The sequence below is a fragment of the Bos javanicus genome, chromosome 16 (assembly GCF_032452875.1).
Source record: "Bos javanicus breed banteng chromosome 16, ARS-OSU_banteng_1.0, whole genome shotgun sequence".
Classification (NCBI taxonomy): domain Eukaryota; kingdom Metazoa; phylum Chordata; class Mammalia; order Artiodactyla; family Bovidae; genus Bos; species Bos javanicus.
The window spans coordinates 58,659,251-58,674,315 of record NC_083883.1 but is presented as its reverse complement, the minus strand read 5'-3'; the positions used below and the strand labels follow the sequence as shown (position 1 = coordinate 58,674,315).

The window sequence follows — 15,065 nt, the reverse complement described above, 5'->3', positions numbered from 1 at the left end:
AGAAGAAGGAGAATACAAACTGTTCTACTAAATAACAGCAACATCATATAGGCATGCTTGTTTTATGGTGGTAAGATAGCACTACAGAGGCTGGAGAAGGGATTGCCCATCTTGGGTAGGAGGGAGAGTGTTTGCGGGGAGATTCACATAGTAGATAACTCAGGAACTGGTCTTTGAAAGATAAGCAAGACTTCCCAGCAGCAGAGGAGAAGCAAGGATAAGGGTTTCAGAGTGAGAGGAACAGGATGGGCAGGCACTCAGAGACCTGGACACTCATGGCTTGTTGGGTGAAAAGTGTCACCATAGTAGGTTACCAAAAGGCAAAGGGAGAGAAGGGAGATTCTGGGGCTCAGCCAGCATCCCACCGGGAGACCACAGTGGCACCAAAGCTGAAGGTAGAACGACTGGTGGAAGCACCTGTCACCCCTGACACCTACTCCTGCCTGGCTGCCCCTCCGTCCTTCCCAATGTCCCCAGGTTCCCTGCCAGAAGGCCCCAGTTCAAAGCCAGACACATTTTTCTGGTTAGTTTCAGTTCTTATGTCAACAAAAAGCAGATATCCCTGCTGTCTTGTGATCACGAGCTGGGATCATATCATTTCTTTAGGGGGGCCAGGCTCAGGTGATGGGAGCAGTCAACTGGAGAGCTGTGCTTGATGATTCCATCATATGACTGGCAAAGGGCGAGCTCCCACCTTCCTTCTCCCAACTTGGCCGCAACCGCAATGCTCACAGCCTAGAAGACTGGCTCCAATCACAGTGATCACTTACAGAATGTCTCTCAAACACTGTCTATATTGTCTGGGTTTTCTCCTGGCTCCAATAAGTATTGACTGTTCTGTTTTGAATTTGCTCCTAATTTTAATGAATTGCACACACCATCTTTTCTTCTCTCTCCTTCTTTACCTAGCACACAAATGTAGTCGGTTCCTACATTGTTTTTGTTCTTTTTCCTTCTTTCCATCTCTTTTCTAGTGTAAGGTAAGCTGAGTTAAGGACAGGTAGGTGGTAAGAGTTCTGCTTTTCTGACCAGAGCATCACAAACCAAGGAGCTGATGCCTCAAGGTATGTCAAAACGGTCTCTCTACAAAGTCTCTTTAAGCCATCTGAAACCAAAGATTGTATCTTTAAATTCTGTGTCTAAGCAAGAGAAATTCCTCCATGGATCCACAATCTGCTGAGCAGTCAACTGGTACAATATGAAAAACAATTCCAATCTTCCAAGCCATTGATACCTGACTACAAATCATGCTTCCACTCGTCCTTCATCATACCTCATCTCCCTCATATTCTTCTCAAGCACCATTTACCTTTTGCCTAATGCATCCTGTCTCTCTATCATATTGTGCTCATGTGTTCTCAAATTTCAAATTCCTCTGTAGAATATGGAAAGCTTTCTAAAGGAAAGAGGGAAAACAAAATTCTTAGTCGACAATACATCATCATTGTCATCATAATGGCAGCTTTGCAGAGAGCTAGGTGCCTACCATTTTGATAGAAGCTTATGAATTATTTCTACTCAGTCATCAAAACAGCCCAAGGACATAAATACCTCTGATCTAACTATTTTACAAATGTGGAAACAACCTTAAAGAGGTTGGCATGTTTTGCTTGTCTTTACCTAAAATTACACAATAAACAGAGGAGTCAAATTTCATTCCAAGTCTGTCTCCCAAGCCATGCTCCTCACTAATATATTCTACTACCTTCAGACCACCTTAAAATCCTGGAAGTGGTGCCATGGTAGCTTACAGAAATTTGAAAAATTCAGTCAAAACTAGAATCTTGATATAAGTCCTACTTCAGTAGCAGAAGAAAGAAAATCATAATTTTCCCTCCAGTATTCTTATAAGGAGGGTCAGACTTGGGGGAACAGGCAAAAGATGGACCACAAAAAAGCTGACTGCATCCTATCTTGCCTGCAAATTTTGGACAGGTCTAAACTGTAACACTCTCATCTTGAAGCCAAAAGTCGGGATCATAATTTCTTACACTTCTTATATATTTCTACTTATACCTTGCATTTCTATAAATCCATGTGTCTCCTTGATTGTTAGAGTTCTCATTTTTTCTTTCAGATGATTTAAAAACACAGGCCTTTCCCCCATCCAGCCAGGAGGAGGAGCATGCATATTGTCCCTCCCCAGAGGCTTGGTCCTGATGACCACAAATTTCCAACTCACCTCTATGGGCCTGAGGTACTGCCCATTGCTGGCCTGAAGGGCAAACCCCCTCTGACAGGTGATAGAGCACTTCATGTGACCCGGGCCACCAGAGGTACAGTTCACCACATCCGCGTGATCAAGCACCAAAGGCACACAGTTGCCCTGCTCCCCACAGGGCCGATGGACACAGCTGGAGATGATAGAAGCAGAAATATCTTACATTGACTTGCTAGGCAGCAGCAAAGGCTTTGCCTCTCCCTTTGAAAAGGGTCTCTAAACCAAAGAGAACACTTTCTTGAAAACCTACATTAAACTCATCACTTCCTTCTTGTGACCTGGAACCCAGCAACGTAGAGTAAACAGAAACAGTATCAGCTGCCAAGCGATTATGAACCAGCTTTCTATGGATCTTCCAGGAAGAGAAAATGATGATGAGACAGGAGGGGAGAGTGTCCCCATAGCTCTTGATGCATAGCAGTGAATAGATCAGAGGGTAATCCTCAAAATATTTCACAGCCAGTACTTCTGAGACCCAAACAATCAGAACAGATGCAGGGCAAAGATAAGGAGTGAATTCTAGAGGCCCCTGATTGTGTCAGGCAGAAATCTTTTTGTTTTTCCATCATGGGTTGGTCTCAGGGGGCCCTGTAGAACAGGTGTTTGAGCTGGCAGAAAAGGCAACATTTATTTACTGATTGGCACGGAGTATTTTTTTAAACTTCTTATTTTGTTTTGGAGTATTAACAACCAACATTTAACAACAATTAACAACCAACGTTGTGATAGTTCAGGTGAACAGCAAAGGGACTCAGCCATACATATACCTATATCCAGTCTCCCCCAAATCCCCGCCCATCCAGGCTGCCAAATAACACTGAGCAGAGTTCTATATGCTATACAGTAGGACCTTGATGGTTATACTCTTTGAATATAGCAGTCATGCGGCACTAGTGGTAAAGAAGCTGCCTGCCAATACAGGAGTTTTTAAGAGACATGGGTTCAATCCCTGGGTTAGGAAGACTCCCTGGAGAAGGGCATGACAACCCACTCTAGTATTCTTACCTGGAGAATTCCACTGATAGAAGAGCCTGGCAGGCTACAGTCCACAGGGTCACAAAGAGTCAGACATGACTGAAGTTACTTAGCACACATGCACACATACACCACTGAATATCAACACTGGCTTGGAAGAAAAGCTATGAAAAATCTAGACAGCATATTAAAAAGCAGACATGTCACTTTGCCAACAAAGGTCCATATAGTCAAAGCTATGGTTTTCCCAATAGTCACGTACAGATGTGAGAGTTGGACCATAAAGAAGTCTGATGCCGAAGAATTGGTGCTTTTAAACTGTGGTGCTGGAGAAGAGTTTTGAGAGTCTCTTGGACAGCAAAGAGATCAAACCAATCAATCCTAAAGGAAATCAACTCTGAATACTCATTGGAAGGACTGATGCTAAAGCTGAAGCTCCAGTACTTTGGCCGCTTGATGCAAAGAGCTGACTCATTGGAAAAGATGATGCTGGGAAAGGTTGAGGGCAGGAGAAGCGGGTGACAGAGGATTGGATGGTTGGATGGCATCACCGACTCAATGGACATGAGTTTGAGCAAACTCCAGGAGATAGTGGAGGACAGGGAAACTGGGCATGCTGCAATCCATGGGATCACAAAGAGTTAGACACGACTGAGCGACTGAACAACAAATCAGAAATTGAGCCCATGACAGAAAGAAGAAAAAACTCACACATATTAAGCCCCTGCCACATGCCTAATGTGCTAGATGTTTCCAGGACATTATCTCATGGGAGAACTGCCGTCTGGGTCTCTAAAGCTAGCTACGAGGGAATAGGAGAGACAGTTAAACTCCCCGGGGTTCGAGGGGACCCTGTCAGGACCATGACAGCATCAAGGATGTAACAGATTCCAAAGAGGGTTACTCTTTTATCAAGGCAGAGCCACAGAGATTAAAATTTAGAGCACTGCCCTCAGGCTGGGTGAATTTGAATCCTGGCTTCACCATTTACTACCTGTGTGATATGGTTGAGCTATTTATTCCCCAGGGTTTCAAGTCCTTCCCCCATGAGATGAGGACGATAACGGTGTGTCCCCATACGCAGCTGCTGTTCCTAGGTTCATTCTCTCTACTGCTCCACTGCAAATGGCCTTCATCCCACATTCAGTGGCCTGTTTCCTATGAGTCACCCACATGTCTTGGTTTTCCTATGGCTGTACCTTTGCTCAATTTATTGAACCTTTTAAAAGGCCTTCCATGGTATGGGGAGGGAGGAGGGAGGAGGGTTCAGGATGGGGAACACATGTATACCTGTGGTGGATTCATTTCGATATTTGGCAAAACTAATACAATTATGTAAAGTTTAAAAATAAAATAAAATTAAAAAAAAAAAAAAAGGCTTTCCCACTCCAAGAAGCCCCTCCAGATATCTTCCTTCTTTGAAGCTTGAAGGGAAATTTAAAAAATAACTTTGCTAACATTTCTTTTACTCTATCTGCATTATTGCCACAATTTTTAGTTAATGCATCCATTCTTTGATCCACAAGGCAATGGGTACACAAGTGTCTCCTAAATGCTGCTGAATCTCCCAACTAGACTATGATGTCCTTGAAGACAAATACTGACTTCTACCCACTTTTGTATTTACCATACCCTTCATTGTGAGAGATGCAACAAATGTTTGCTGAATTAAATATTTTCGTGTCATAGACGTCAAAGTAAGTCAATGGCTATCAAAATGGTAAATTTGTTAAATTTTATAGTGATAGATGGGGATACAAAGTTAAGAACAATCATTGTCAAACAACGATTCAATCATCTTGCCCTACTGCTTCATTCATTCATAAACATTTCCCAAGCACTTAGCGCATCGGTCTCAGTATTGGGATAAAATAAGTATGCCCTTAAAGAACTCATAGTCTAGTGAGGGAAAACAGCATGATACTTTTTATACTTTCTTGCTCATGATGTTTTTGCCAGTGGTGGTAAATCTTAATCAAAATGACCTCTGTGAATCCCCTCATCATTCATTTGTTTTATTTGCTCTTGAATTTTGTTAGAGGCCAAAGACTTTTATCAAGGAACTGGGCAACAGTATAAGAAAGTGGAAAACAAAATGTCATTGAATTGCACTTGAAATAATTGAGAATTGATTTAAAAAGCACTAGTCCAAGAAGTATGGATTTGATTTGAATATGCTAAAGTTGCTGCCTCTGATCTTGTACCCATGGGATTTAAACTATGTCAGTGACATTCTCATTTTTTTTTTACCCATGCTTATCAGGCATAGGATGGAGGAACTGCATTTGAGTGGTATGCAGTAAATGTTTTTCTCCTGTAAACCCTGATTATTCTCTGGGATTGTGAAGTATTGCCTCAGACTCACTGCACGGAGCCTGATGAAGGGAGGAATATATGAGTTGAGGGAGATGGATTCTTCAAATTCAGCACTGCTAATTAGGTCTGCAATACAGGAAATAAAGCTTTGTCTCTGAGCCTTCATTCAGCCTCGCGGCATAAGGAATCTGAAACCTGACCATCCTTCATGGAATGAGATGAGAACCTCTCATTAGTGATGCTAAACAACTCCAAGTTCCATAGATACTACATGCCTTTGATATGCACAAGATGTAATATTTCTTCAGTGTGTTAAGCAGAGAGGACTGGAAAACAGAGAGTCATTAACAGTTCTGGCTCATGTCAGCTCACTGCCAGGAAATTAATGTGAAATAGCACGTGCTATTTTCCAGTGACCCCATCCAATTCATCCTCAGTGTCATCACTGAGGACAAATACGTGCTGAGATAAGACACAAAACAAATACTCTGAATGAGCCTCCTTCCATCAAGGTGGTGTTCCATTGACTATGGTTGCTATGACTACCTGTGTGCGAAGTCCATCAGCACTGGCAGCAAGGGAGGCAGAACAGAACAGGGGATCACAGAAGAGGGGGAAAGGCATGAAATAAGACCAAGACAAAAAAAAGAAAAAGCATCAAACACAGACCTGTTTATGAAGTGAGAAATGGTTTTAGGGCAGCTGCTGCAAATTCTTTCACTAGCTTATATTTCCATTTGCTTCCTTTTTAAGGAATTTGTTTTATGAGGACGGTGTTTGTCAGGTCGTTAGCTTCTGATGGCATCTGGTACCAATTGTAGACTTCTCTGCCTTGCACCCTATCCCCAAAACCCCTTTTGTGTTTCTCTTCCACTACAAATACACTGCTTCTCTGAGTGAAGTACTGTATTCTCCGTTTTCCCACGCTCCTGATACATTCTTCTTTCTGGCTACTACAACATTAAGCCCCAGTGTCATAATGATAATGTTGCTAGTAAACATAATTAGCCTTCAAACTTTTCAAAAGCTTTCTTCTTATGGTCTTTGGACACATGTCAATGAAAGCGGCAGCAACAAAGCCTTACCATGCGAGAGATGGGAAGTTAGGTATTTATCTTGGTTTGACATACAAAGAAACTAAGGCTGTTTGGAGTCTGGCTAAAGGCCACACAGAGAGTCAGGAAAACCCTCAAACTGGAATGCAGAGCTCTCACTCTCCAAGCCAGCTTAGACCACCAGGCCATCTCCCTGGAGATGAGTTGGGTCTCCTGTTGCTTTCTTCTCCATTCAGGAGCTAACATCATTGGCCAGGATGAGCCAAGAAGTTCCTTAGCAGGGTGGTTGGGGGGAAACGATGGATATATTTCATGGTCGTTCTTAGTTTTGAGCAGTTTACTTGTAAGTGATAGCAAGTCAAATTAACGGTCTCTGTCCAGCTGCCTTTGTCTGCAAGATGCCCTGTTAAGCCTGCTTCCTCCTTGGGCAAGCTTACTCTTTCACCCATTTTTTCCAGACCTTTCCTGACACCCCATCACAATGTATTCTCAAGTAAGAGTATGATACACCCAGTCAGACATGATTCACAGCTATTTCCATTTTAATGGGAGACAACATTTGCAGACTGAAGAATGAGTTTTTCATGGTGGAATTTTAAGTCAATAGGTCCTTAGAGATTACACTATGTAGATGGTCCCCTTATCCATCCTTCCAGCTTTGCTCTCTGTCTCTCCACTTCCCCAATATGCCTCTATTCTCGCTGTCTCTTCTAGTTCTCACTCCCCAAAGTCATTGCATTTGAGGGTTTTAGAAAACGCTTTCAATAGAGAAATTCTGTTGCAAAATGTGCGTTATCCCTGGACTATCCTCTTGCATAAAATCTGCTCGTGGGTATCCAGGCACACTTCTAGCACCATCCTACCAAAATGATGTGTGTGTTTCCTTTATGTTTGGGCCTCCGAATGATGCCTTGGGAAATCTCTGTTGGCAGAGTTCCATAAAAGAATGGCCCTCATCTGTCACAAGGCAGACATTGTCAACCATCATTGTGTTTTTGACTCACTTAGGCAGCATTTAAAAAATATAGATACCCAGGCTTTTCCCCCTGGAGAGTTTGATTTTGTAGGCCTGTGGTGGGATCCTCACAGTGGTGATTTTATTTTGCATTTCAAAGTTCTTGATGCTCATGAGGAGTGAAACTCAGTACCACAAAGATTTGGATATGTGTAACCTGAAAGATAAGTCAACAAATTCCATAGTCCAAGACTATAAAATAATAATACTGATTCCAGAAGGAGAAACTGGTCCCACTGTTTCATCATTATGCTTTAATGTTTTCAGCACAAATTATCACATGGGAGCCATAAGACAGATCAAAAGTGTAAAACATTTCCTTAATTCTGAAGAAGCTTTCAATATAGTCAAAGAGAGAAAATAATTAAATCATGTGGTTCCGATTATAAATCCATGGCTGTTCCAGAGAAATTTTATCATTGAATATGATTTGACCTCAATAAATTAATAGGATTTGGAAAGGCAAAAGAGATATGCCAGTAAGTTATCACCAATGCTTTCCAGACCAGACAGAACACAGCACAAAGCAACCCTCTAAAAACCTAGACAAAAAATCACCATTTCCTTTCCACTGAGAGCTAAAGAAAATTCAGTAGGTGTGGGTCTCTAATTTTGACTAACAAATTTAGAGAACCTATAAGAAGAAGAGTCATCATCAATATTTGATCCACTGAGAACTGAAGAAAATTCAGTAGGTGTGGGTCTCTTAAATCCTGACTAACAAATTTAGAGAACCTATACGGAAGTCCTGAATATTCATTGGAAGGACTGATGTTGAAGCTGAAATTCCAATACTTTGGCCGCCTGATTCAAAGAACTGACTCATTGGAAAAGACCCTGATGCTGGAAAAGATTGAGAGCAGGAGGAGAAGGGGATTGCAGCAGATGAGATGGTTGGATGGCATCACCAACTCGATGGACATGAGTTTGAGCAAGCTCTGGGGTTTGCTGATGAACAGGGAAGCCTGGTATGCTCCATGGGGTTGCAAACAGTCAGACACAACTGAGCAACTGAACTGAACTGAACTGATATGGAAAAGCATCAACATCAGTATTTGATGATAGGCTTAGAAGCAAGTTTCCCAAATCTTCTCCTACCTTCCAAAGGTTGGTAAGGAAAGAGCATGGCTAACACCAGAAAGCAGACAGCATTCTCAGCAAAGAGCAGACAGACTCACCAACAAATCTGCCATGAGCTGTCTCCCAAGGTATGCCAAATAAGGCACATTAAAATTTTTTCCATTGCATGAGGCCACTAGAGGGAAGCTGGCCTCACTTCCAGCCAAGGGCCATACTTGGAAAGCTGGGTAGTTCCTTAGGAATGGGCAAAGTCCTGGCTTCCTCACAGCTTTGGTGTAAGGTTCCCCTGAGGGTCTGAGCTACCCATGAGGAATTTCAGGAGGTTGTGACACTATTTAGAGTCAGTCAGAATCAATAGTGAAACCTTATTTCTTCCATGTAGGAGCTAATGAGAAATTATGCACCAAAGACCCCATTTCTTGCATGTTACTGCTGGAGAGTGGAGAAGACCTTTAAAACTGATCTTAGAGGATAATTCAAGTGACCTTAATTTAAGTGACCTTAAAGATAATTCAACCTTAATTTTCCATTTTAGAGATGAGGAAACACCCTAACAGAAATGATGGGATATTTCAGAACTTCCTACCATACTCAGACTACAATATAATAACAAACAAACATCCAATTAAGCTTTAGCTCAAACTCAAAATCAGGATGACATCAGCTTGTGAACTTTTCTAAAGTCAATGTCCCACCTTCTCTCAGGCCTCCATTTTGATACCTGGAATCCAGGTTAGTTTAGGAGAAACATTCTGGTTTCTGTACCACAGTTTTTGAGAAATAGCCTAATATGATGGAGAAAGTAGTAGATCAAGGCCCACATGACTTGGGTTCAGGTCTTGGCATGTCCCTGCTTAGCTCTGTCACATTGGGTAAGTCTCTTAATCACTCTGGCCTTTTGTTTGCAAATTTATAAAATGATGAAGCTGAACTATGTTCTCTTAAAGGTCTCTTCCAGCTTTAACATGGTATTTAATATCCTAGATGAAGTGATGGTGGTATTGGGGTGGGAGTACAAAAAACCCATGAATGGGGAGGATGTGGTAGAGAACCAAGAAAAGAGTTACTCACAATCTTCCTTGCCCAGCGTAAGTTTTTTGCTTAATGTCCCAACCTTTAAGTTGTTAAGTTAAACAAAATATTGCAATTCATTTATCCAAGAAGTGTCACCATTGACCAAATAGCAATCCCAGTGGTTTCTGTAGAAACAACTCTTTGAAGGTTAAATAGTAAAAGAGGATCAGATGTCTCTGCGTTCCTTCACTCTTTTACTGATTCTTATTGAAATAAGAGGCTATGGGCTAAGAAGGAATGTATGCTCTGGATTTGGCAGCAGATGGAAGAAGAATGTACAGAATGTAGAATGGACCAGAAGAGATGGAGTCCTCATTAATCATCCCACCACCAATAGGAAAACCAAATAATAATAATAACATCCATTCTTAGAGAGCTCTGCTGTTTCTCCAAACAAATACAAAAAGATATGGCCTCCTTTTTGGCTCCCATTCTACCTCTTCCTCTCTACTGGTTCCATCTTCACTCTGTAGGACAAGAACCAGACTAAATGTCAAGTACATTTCCATTGGCCTTCTTGAACAGAACAAAGCCAGTACTTTGAGGGTTTTACTGAAAGAACATATTCACCAAGAAGAGAAAATGGATTCAAATTTTTCTCCTCTAAAGAATCTCATCTGACAGAAACAGGGGCATCTCAGTAATAATTCTGATTCTTCCGTCATGTGACAAAGAAATTAATATTGGACTAAGTAGACTTCTCCTTCCTGTATCCTGGGAAAGCAGAGGTTTTCTCTGCCCTTCAATTGAAGTCTCTGACCCAAAGTTGGCCCCTGAAAAGACCTCTGTCAGGAGACATGTCCTAGAATGTAACCTATTCATAAGTTCAGGACTGGACTCCAGTAGCCCCAGTACTGGGTAATTTGCTTTGTTCATTTCTAGTTCTGGGCCCAACTTTTGTCATGCCTGACTGTAATGCTAGAAGTCCCGTCCAAAGGCCCCCTCTTCTTCCCTGGTGGCTCAGACGGTAAAGAATCCACCTGCAATGTGGGAGACCTGGTTGCGAGCCCAGGGTTGGGAAGATCCTCTGGAGAAGGGAATGGCTACCCACTCCAGTCATCTGGCCTGGAGAATTCCATGGACAGAGGAACCTGGCAGGCTAGAGTTCATGGGGGTCATAGAGTCAGACACGACTGAGCGAATTTCATTTTCACTTTCTTCTAAAGTAAAACAGATTTCCATCACACAGCCAATATGTACTGCCTTTCCAAAGCCGTCTCACCAAGTTTCAGAACTGACAATTTTAATGTAGTTATAAAATATGTAAAACACCAAAAAAAGAGTCAAAGCAATTTCTGGCTAAGTAGCAAAGAATGTGCACCCTAGAACAGCACCAGGGAAGCATAATCACTCATCAGAAATAACGATATTAATAACAAACATAATATATATAATACATATCTATATATCTATATAATAAATATACATAAACATTTTTTCCCACTTGCAAAGGCAGGAACGATCTCCACATGGTGCGTTTCCTAATGAAGAGTGATCAATGGAATCCCAAAATGACCACACTGCTGACTCCCACTGCACCACCACTTCTCCTTGGGCATTCCTCCAGTTAAAAAATAAATAATAAAAGTATCCTTGGGCCTCAATTAAACTATTAATTCAGGAGTGACACTTCCCCAGACATATTCATAAGCCATAGCTGAGGAATGGTGAAACAGGTGGAGGTAAGTGAGGGAACAGCATAGTACTGTGAATAAAGTGTAATGCGGATGAGCTTTCACATATGGCAATCCTAGAACAGTATCTAAAAGGCATGAAGAAAGGGTAGCATGGCTTCTGCATGCTATAATATACAAGCTTTGTGTTGACTGAGGTCTTAAGGAGTCACGAGCTACAACCTTGAATGAGTCCCAAATTCATATATAGAAGTAGAACATAAAACATATGTCAGCCCAGGACTCTTCCCCTTGGCTTCTTTTGCCTATAAAGTTTCTAGACTCCTCAACAGAAGCCTCACATTGTTCCTATCATCTTGTAATTCAGGAATTTATCAGTCCTGGGTTGACACCAGATTTGGAATATTACTGCCTTCTGTCCTGTTGCAAGCATTCCCAAGCCTTGCAACATCAATGGCTCATTTGCTTATGGAGATAGGAAGGCCCAAAGGAGCAAAGAGACTTCCTAAAACTGTGTGGTGAGACTAGATGATGTGGCCAGATGTGAGAGGCAGGGGTCTGGACAATAGGCTCGCTACCATTCAAATCACTGGGCTTCTGCTGCTCTTGCGGTTATGGCTACACAGAACCAGACACAGCCTGAGAGTCATTCCAACCAGAATGCAGGGTCATATCTATCAACAGCCTGTTTGGCAGGCTGGCAAAACAACAGAACCCTGGAAATATTGGTTTGTTTTATTTTCTGTGCTGTCTCCATCAGCTGCCAATAATACCATTAGCATAGGGCTAGCCCTGAGCAAAATCGGGAAGCAGGTGATATTTTAAACTAATTTCTCATTTTGGCACCACTTTTCCTGCTTCTCATACTCCCTCAAACTTCCAGATGCCTACACTAGGTTGCATTTCAGCAGGGCTCTGGTCTGATTTCCAACTGGCAAGGTCTATAAGAGAATATCTTTGACATAAATAGCTGATAATGACTTAAAACATTTCTACTTCTATTAGGTGGTTATTGACTATTTTAAAGAGACTGCTGGAGATTATCAGGACTTAAAATAATTCCTAACCATGGAGTTTTAGACACTATGATAAGACATTGGGAGTTAGTGTCCTGAAGTCATTGTTTTTAAACCATCTTTAGCAGTAGTCTCCAGCCTCAGGTCGTCCTAAGTTGCCTGAGCCTGTCCCTAGCACTGAAACTCAAAACCTGAAAGCTGCCACCCAACTGGTTCTAAGACTGTATCCCACTAGGAACCAGGATTTTTCTAGAATAGTCTAGCCATGCTCCTCACATTGGAGGCAGACGCTTTAACCTCTGAGCCACCAGGGAAGCCCAATAAAGCCCTAAGTGAGACCATGTCCGTGACCTTTCCATTCTTCCTCTATAACCCCATGACAGCAAACAGTTGAAAAGACTCTACAGCTCCCAAAGCAGATCTGCGGTTCACCAGACCTTCTGTCATCAGCCAGGAGAACCAGAATCCTCGCCAGTGGATTCTCCTGCTTCCCTCTTATTTTATGGACAAATAATTCTGGGAAGAGGAAGTTGAGCAAGAAATCTAGGGAACAAGTGAGCAGTTATAATTCTTTTCCTGCTTAAGAAAGACAATAGATTCAATGTTCATTTGCTAAGCTGCTTTAGGGAAGAAGATAATCAAATGAATAGAAATATAATACATATTTCATTTTCTATAGTGCCTTTCCCAGCAGCAAGAGATGACACTTCCCATCATCCTGGAACATTAGAAGGAAACTCTCTGCTAAATAGAAAAGATGAAGAGCCAAAGGATAAATTGATGCTTTAACCTGCAGCCCCTAGCACAAAAAAAGGAAGTAGTCCTTTACTTTGTGAGGCTATCAGAAGGGAAGTGATTGGAATGGTTTACATAGGACTGAGTAGGGGAAGAAAGGGCCTGGCAAGGTGTAGGAGCCCAATCCAGGCAGAGAAGGAAGGGAAAGGGTCAGCATTTTAAATTTGAGCTTCAAATAACTGAAGTACAATTTGAACTGGTAAAGCAGCAGCAATGAGGGTTCCAGGGAATAATGAAGCATGAAGCAGAATGACGGACAATAGAGATGGAATGATCCTATTACCAAGACCAGGATCACAAACTGGTTATAGCAGGGATGCAGTACAAGGCGCTGAGCTGTGCTCTGGCTACATGTCCCTGGACTCAGAGCCCTCAGGGTTTTGAGGGCTCAGGACCTTATTATAATGTAGCCCTAGCTCTACCTGCAATCTACGCTGCAGCCAAGAAGACACCTTTTCACACCCGAGTCCCAACATCTTCCAAATGGAAAAACATAGCCACTTCCTCCCAGAAATTATCTGGGGATTATTCAAGTCAAGTGAATTCTATGGAAAAAGTGCTTTCATTTCTACCACATCCCTCCAACCTCCCCCCACCCCAATCAAAATCCCATGTCTACAGAAAATTCTCCAGGGACAATGGAGGGTGACCCAGAAATCTTCTGTACTTGACTTACTGATGAAGGCCCTATCTTCACTGTCAGCAGATCTACCCTTTCAGGATTTGCTTTCTAAGGCTAAAGACATCTTTTGTGTCACAGTACAGGGATGTCATGGAAAGGGATCTGAAGACATGATGCAGCTGAGGCAGATAGCCTGAGGCAGCTTTAACCCTGCATGTTACCAAGGTTCACAAATTGCAAGTGGAATGTTATAGGTGATTTGGTGGTAGTTGATTGTTGGTTTTTCTCTTTTGATTATTTATTGTTGCAGTCTCTGCTTCAGGAGACAGGATCTGAAGAACAGAAGCTTCACAGAGAAAACAAAGGTGACTGAACTAGTATTTGTTGTTGCTGTTCAGTCACTAAGTCATATCTGATGCTTTGAAACCGCAGGGACTGCAGCATGCCAGGCTCCTCTGTCTTCCACTAGCCCCCAGAGTTTGCTCAAATTCATGTCCATTGAGTGGGTGATGCTATCTAACTCTCTCATCCTCTGTTGCCCCCTTCTCCTTTTGTCTTCAATCTTTCCCAGCATCAGAGTCTTTTCCAATGAATTGGCTCTTTGCACCAGACTACCTTATGTGTCTCCTGAGAAACCTGTATGCAGGTCAAGAAGCAATAATTAGAGCCAGACATGAAACAACTGACGGGTTCAAAATTGGGAAAGGAGTACAAGCCTGTACATTGTCACCTACTTATTTAACTTATATGCAGAGTACATCATGCAAAATGTCAGGCTGGATGAATCACAAGCTGGAATCAAGATTGCTGGGATAAATATGAACAACCTCAGATATGCAGATGATACCACTCTGAAGAGGAACTTAAAAGCATCTTAAGGAGGAAAGTGAAAAGCTGGCTTGAAACTCACCATTAAAAACTAAGATCATGGCATTCAGTCCAATCATTTTATGGCAAATAGAAGGGAAAAAAGTGGAAGCAAAGACAGATGTTATTTTCCTGGGCTCCAAAATCACTGTGGATGGTGACTGCAGTCATGAAATTAAAAGATGCTTGATCCTTGGAAGAAAAGTTTTGATAAATCTAGGCAATGTATTAAAAAACAGAGACGTCACTTTGCCAACAAAGGTCCATATAGTCAAAGTTATAATTTTTTCAGTAGTAATGTATGGATGGAGAGTTGGACTGTAAAGAAGGCTGAGTGCTGAAGAATTAATGTTTTTTTAATTGTGGTGCTGGAAAAGACTCTTGAGAGTCCTTTG

The 15,065-nt window shown here is 41.9% G+C and overlaps 1 protein-coding gene across 1 annotated transcript in view; it reads right to left on the bottom strand.

Annotated features, from left to right (window-relative positions):
• The window catches only part of PAPPA2 (pappalysin 2), a 317,270-nt gene that overhangs the window by 93,769 nt on the left and 208,436 nt on the right, over positions 1-15,065 (bottom strand). The window contains exon 14 of the mRNA XM_061383283.1: positions 2,183-2,354. Within this exon, the coding sequence (XP_061239267.1) occupies positions 2,183-2,354 (172 nt within the window). The remainder of the gene's footprint in view (positions 1-2,182; positions 2,355-15,065) is intronic.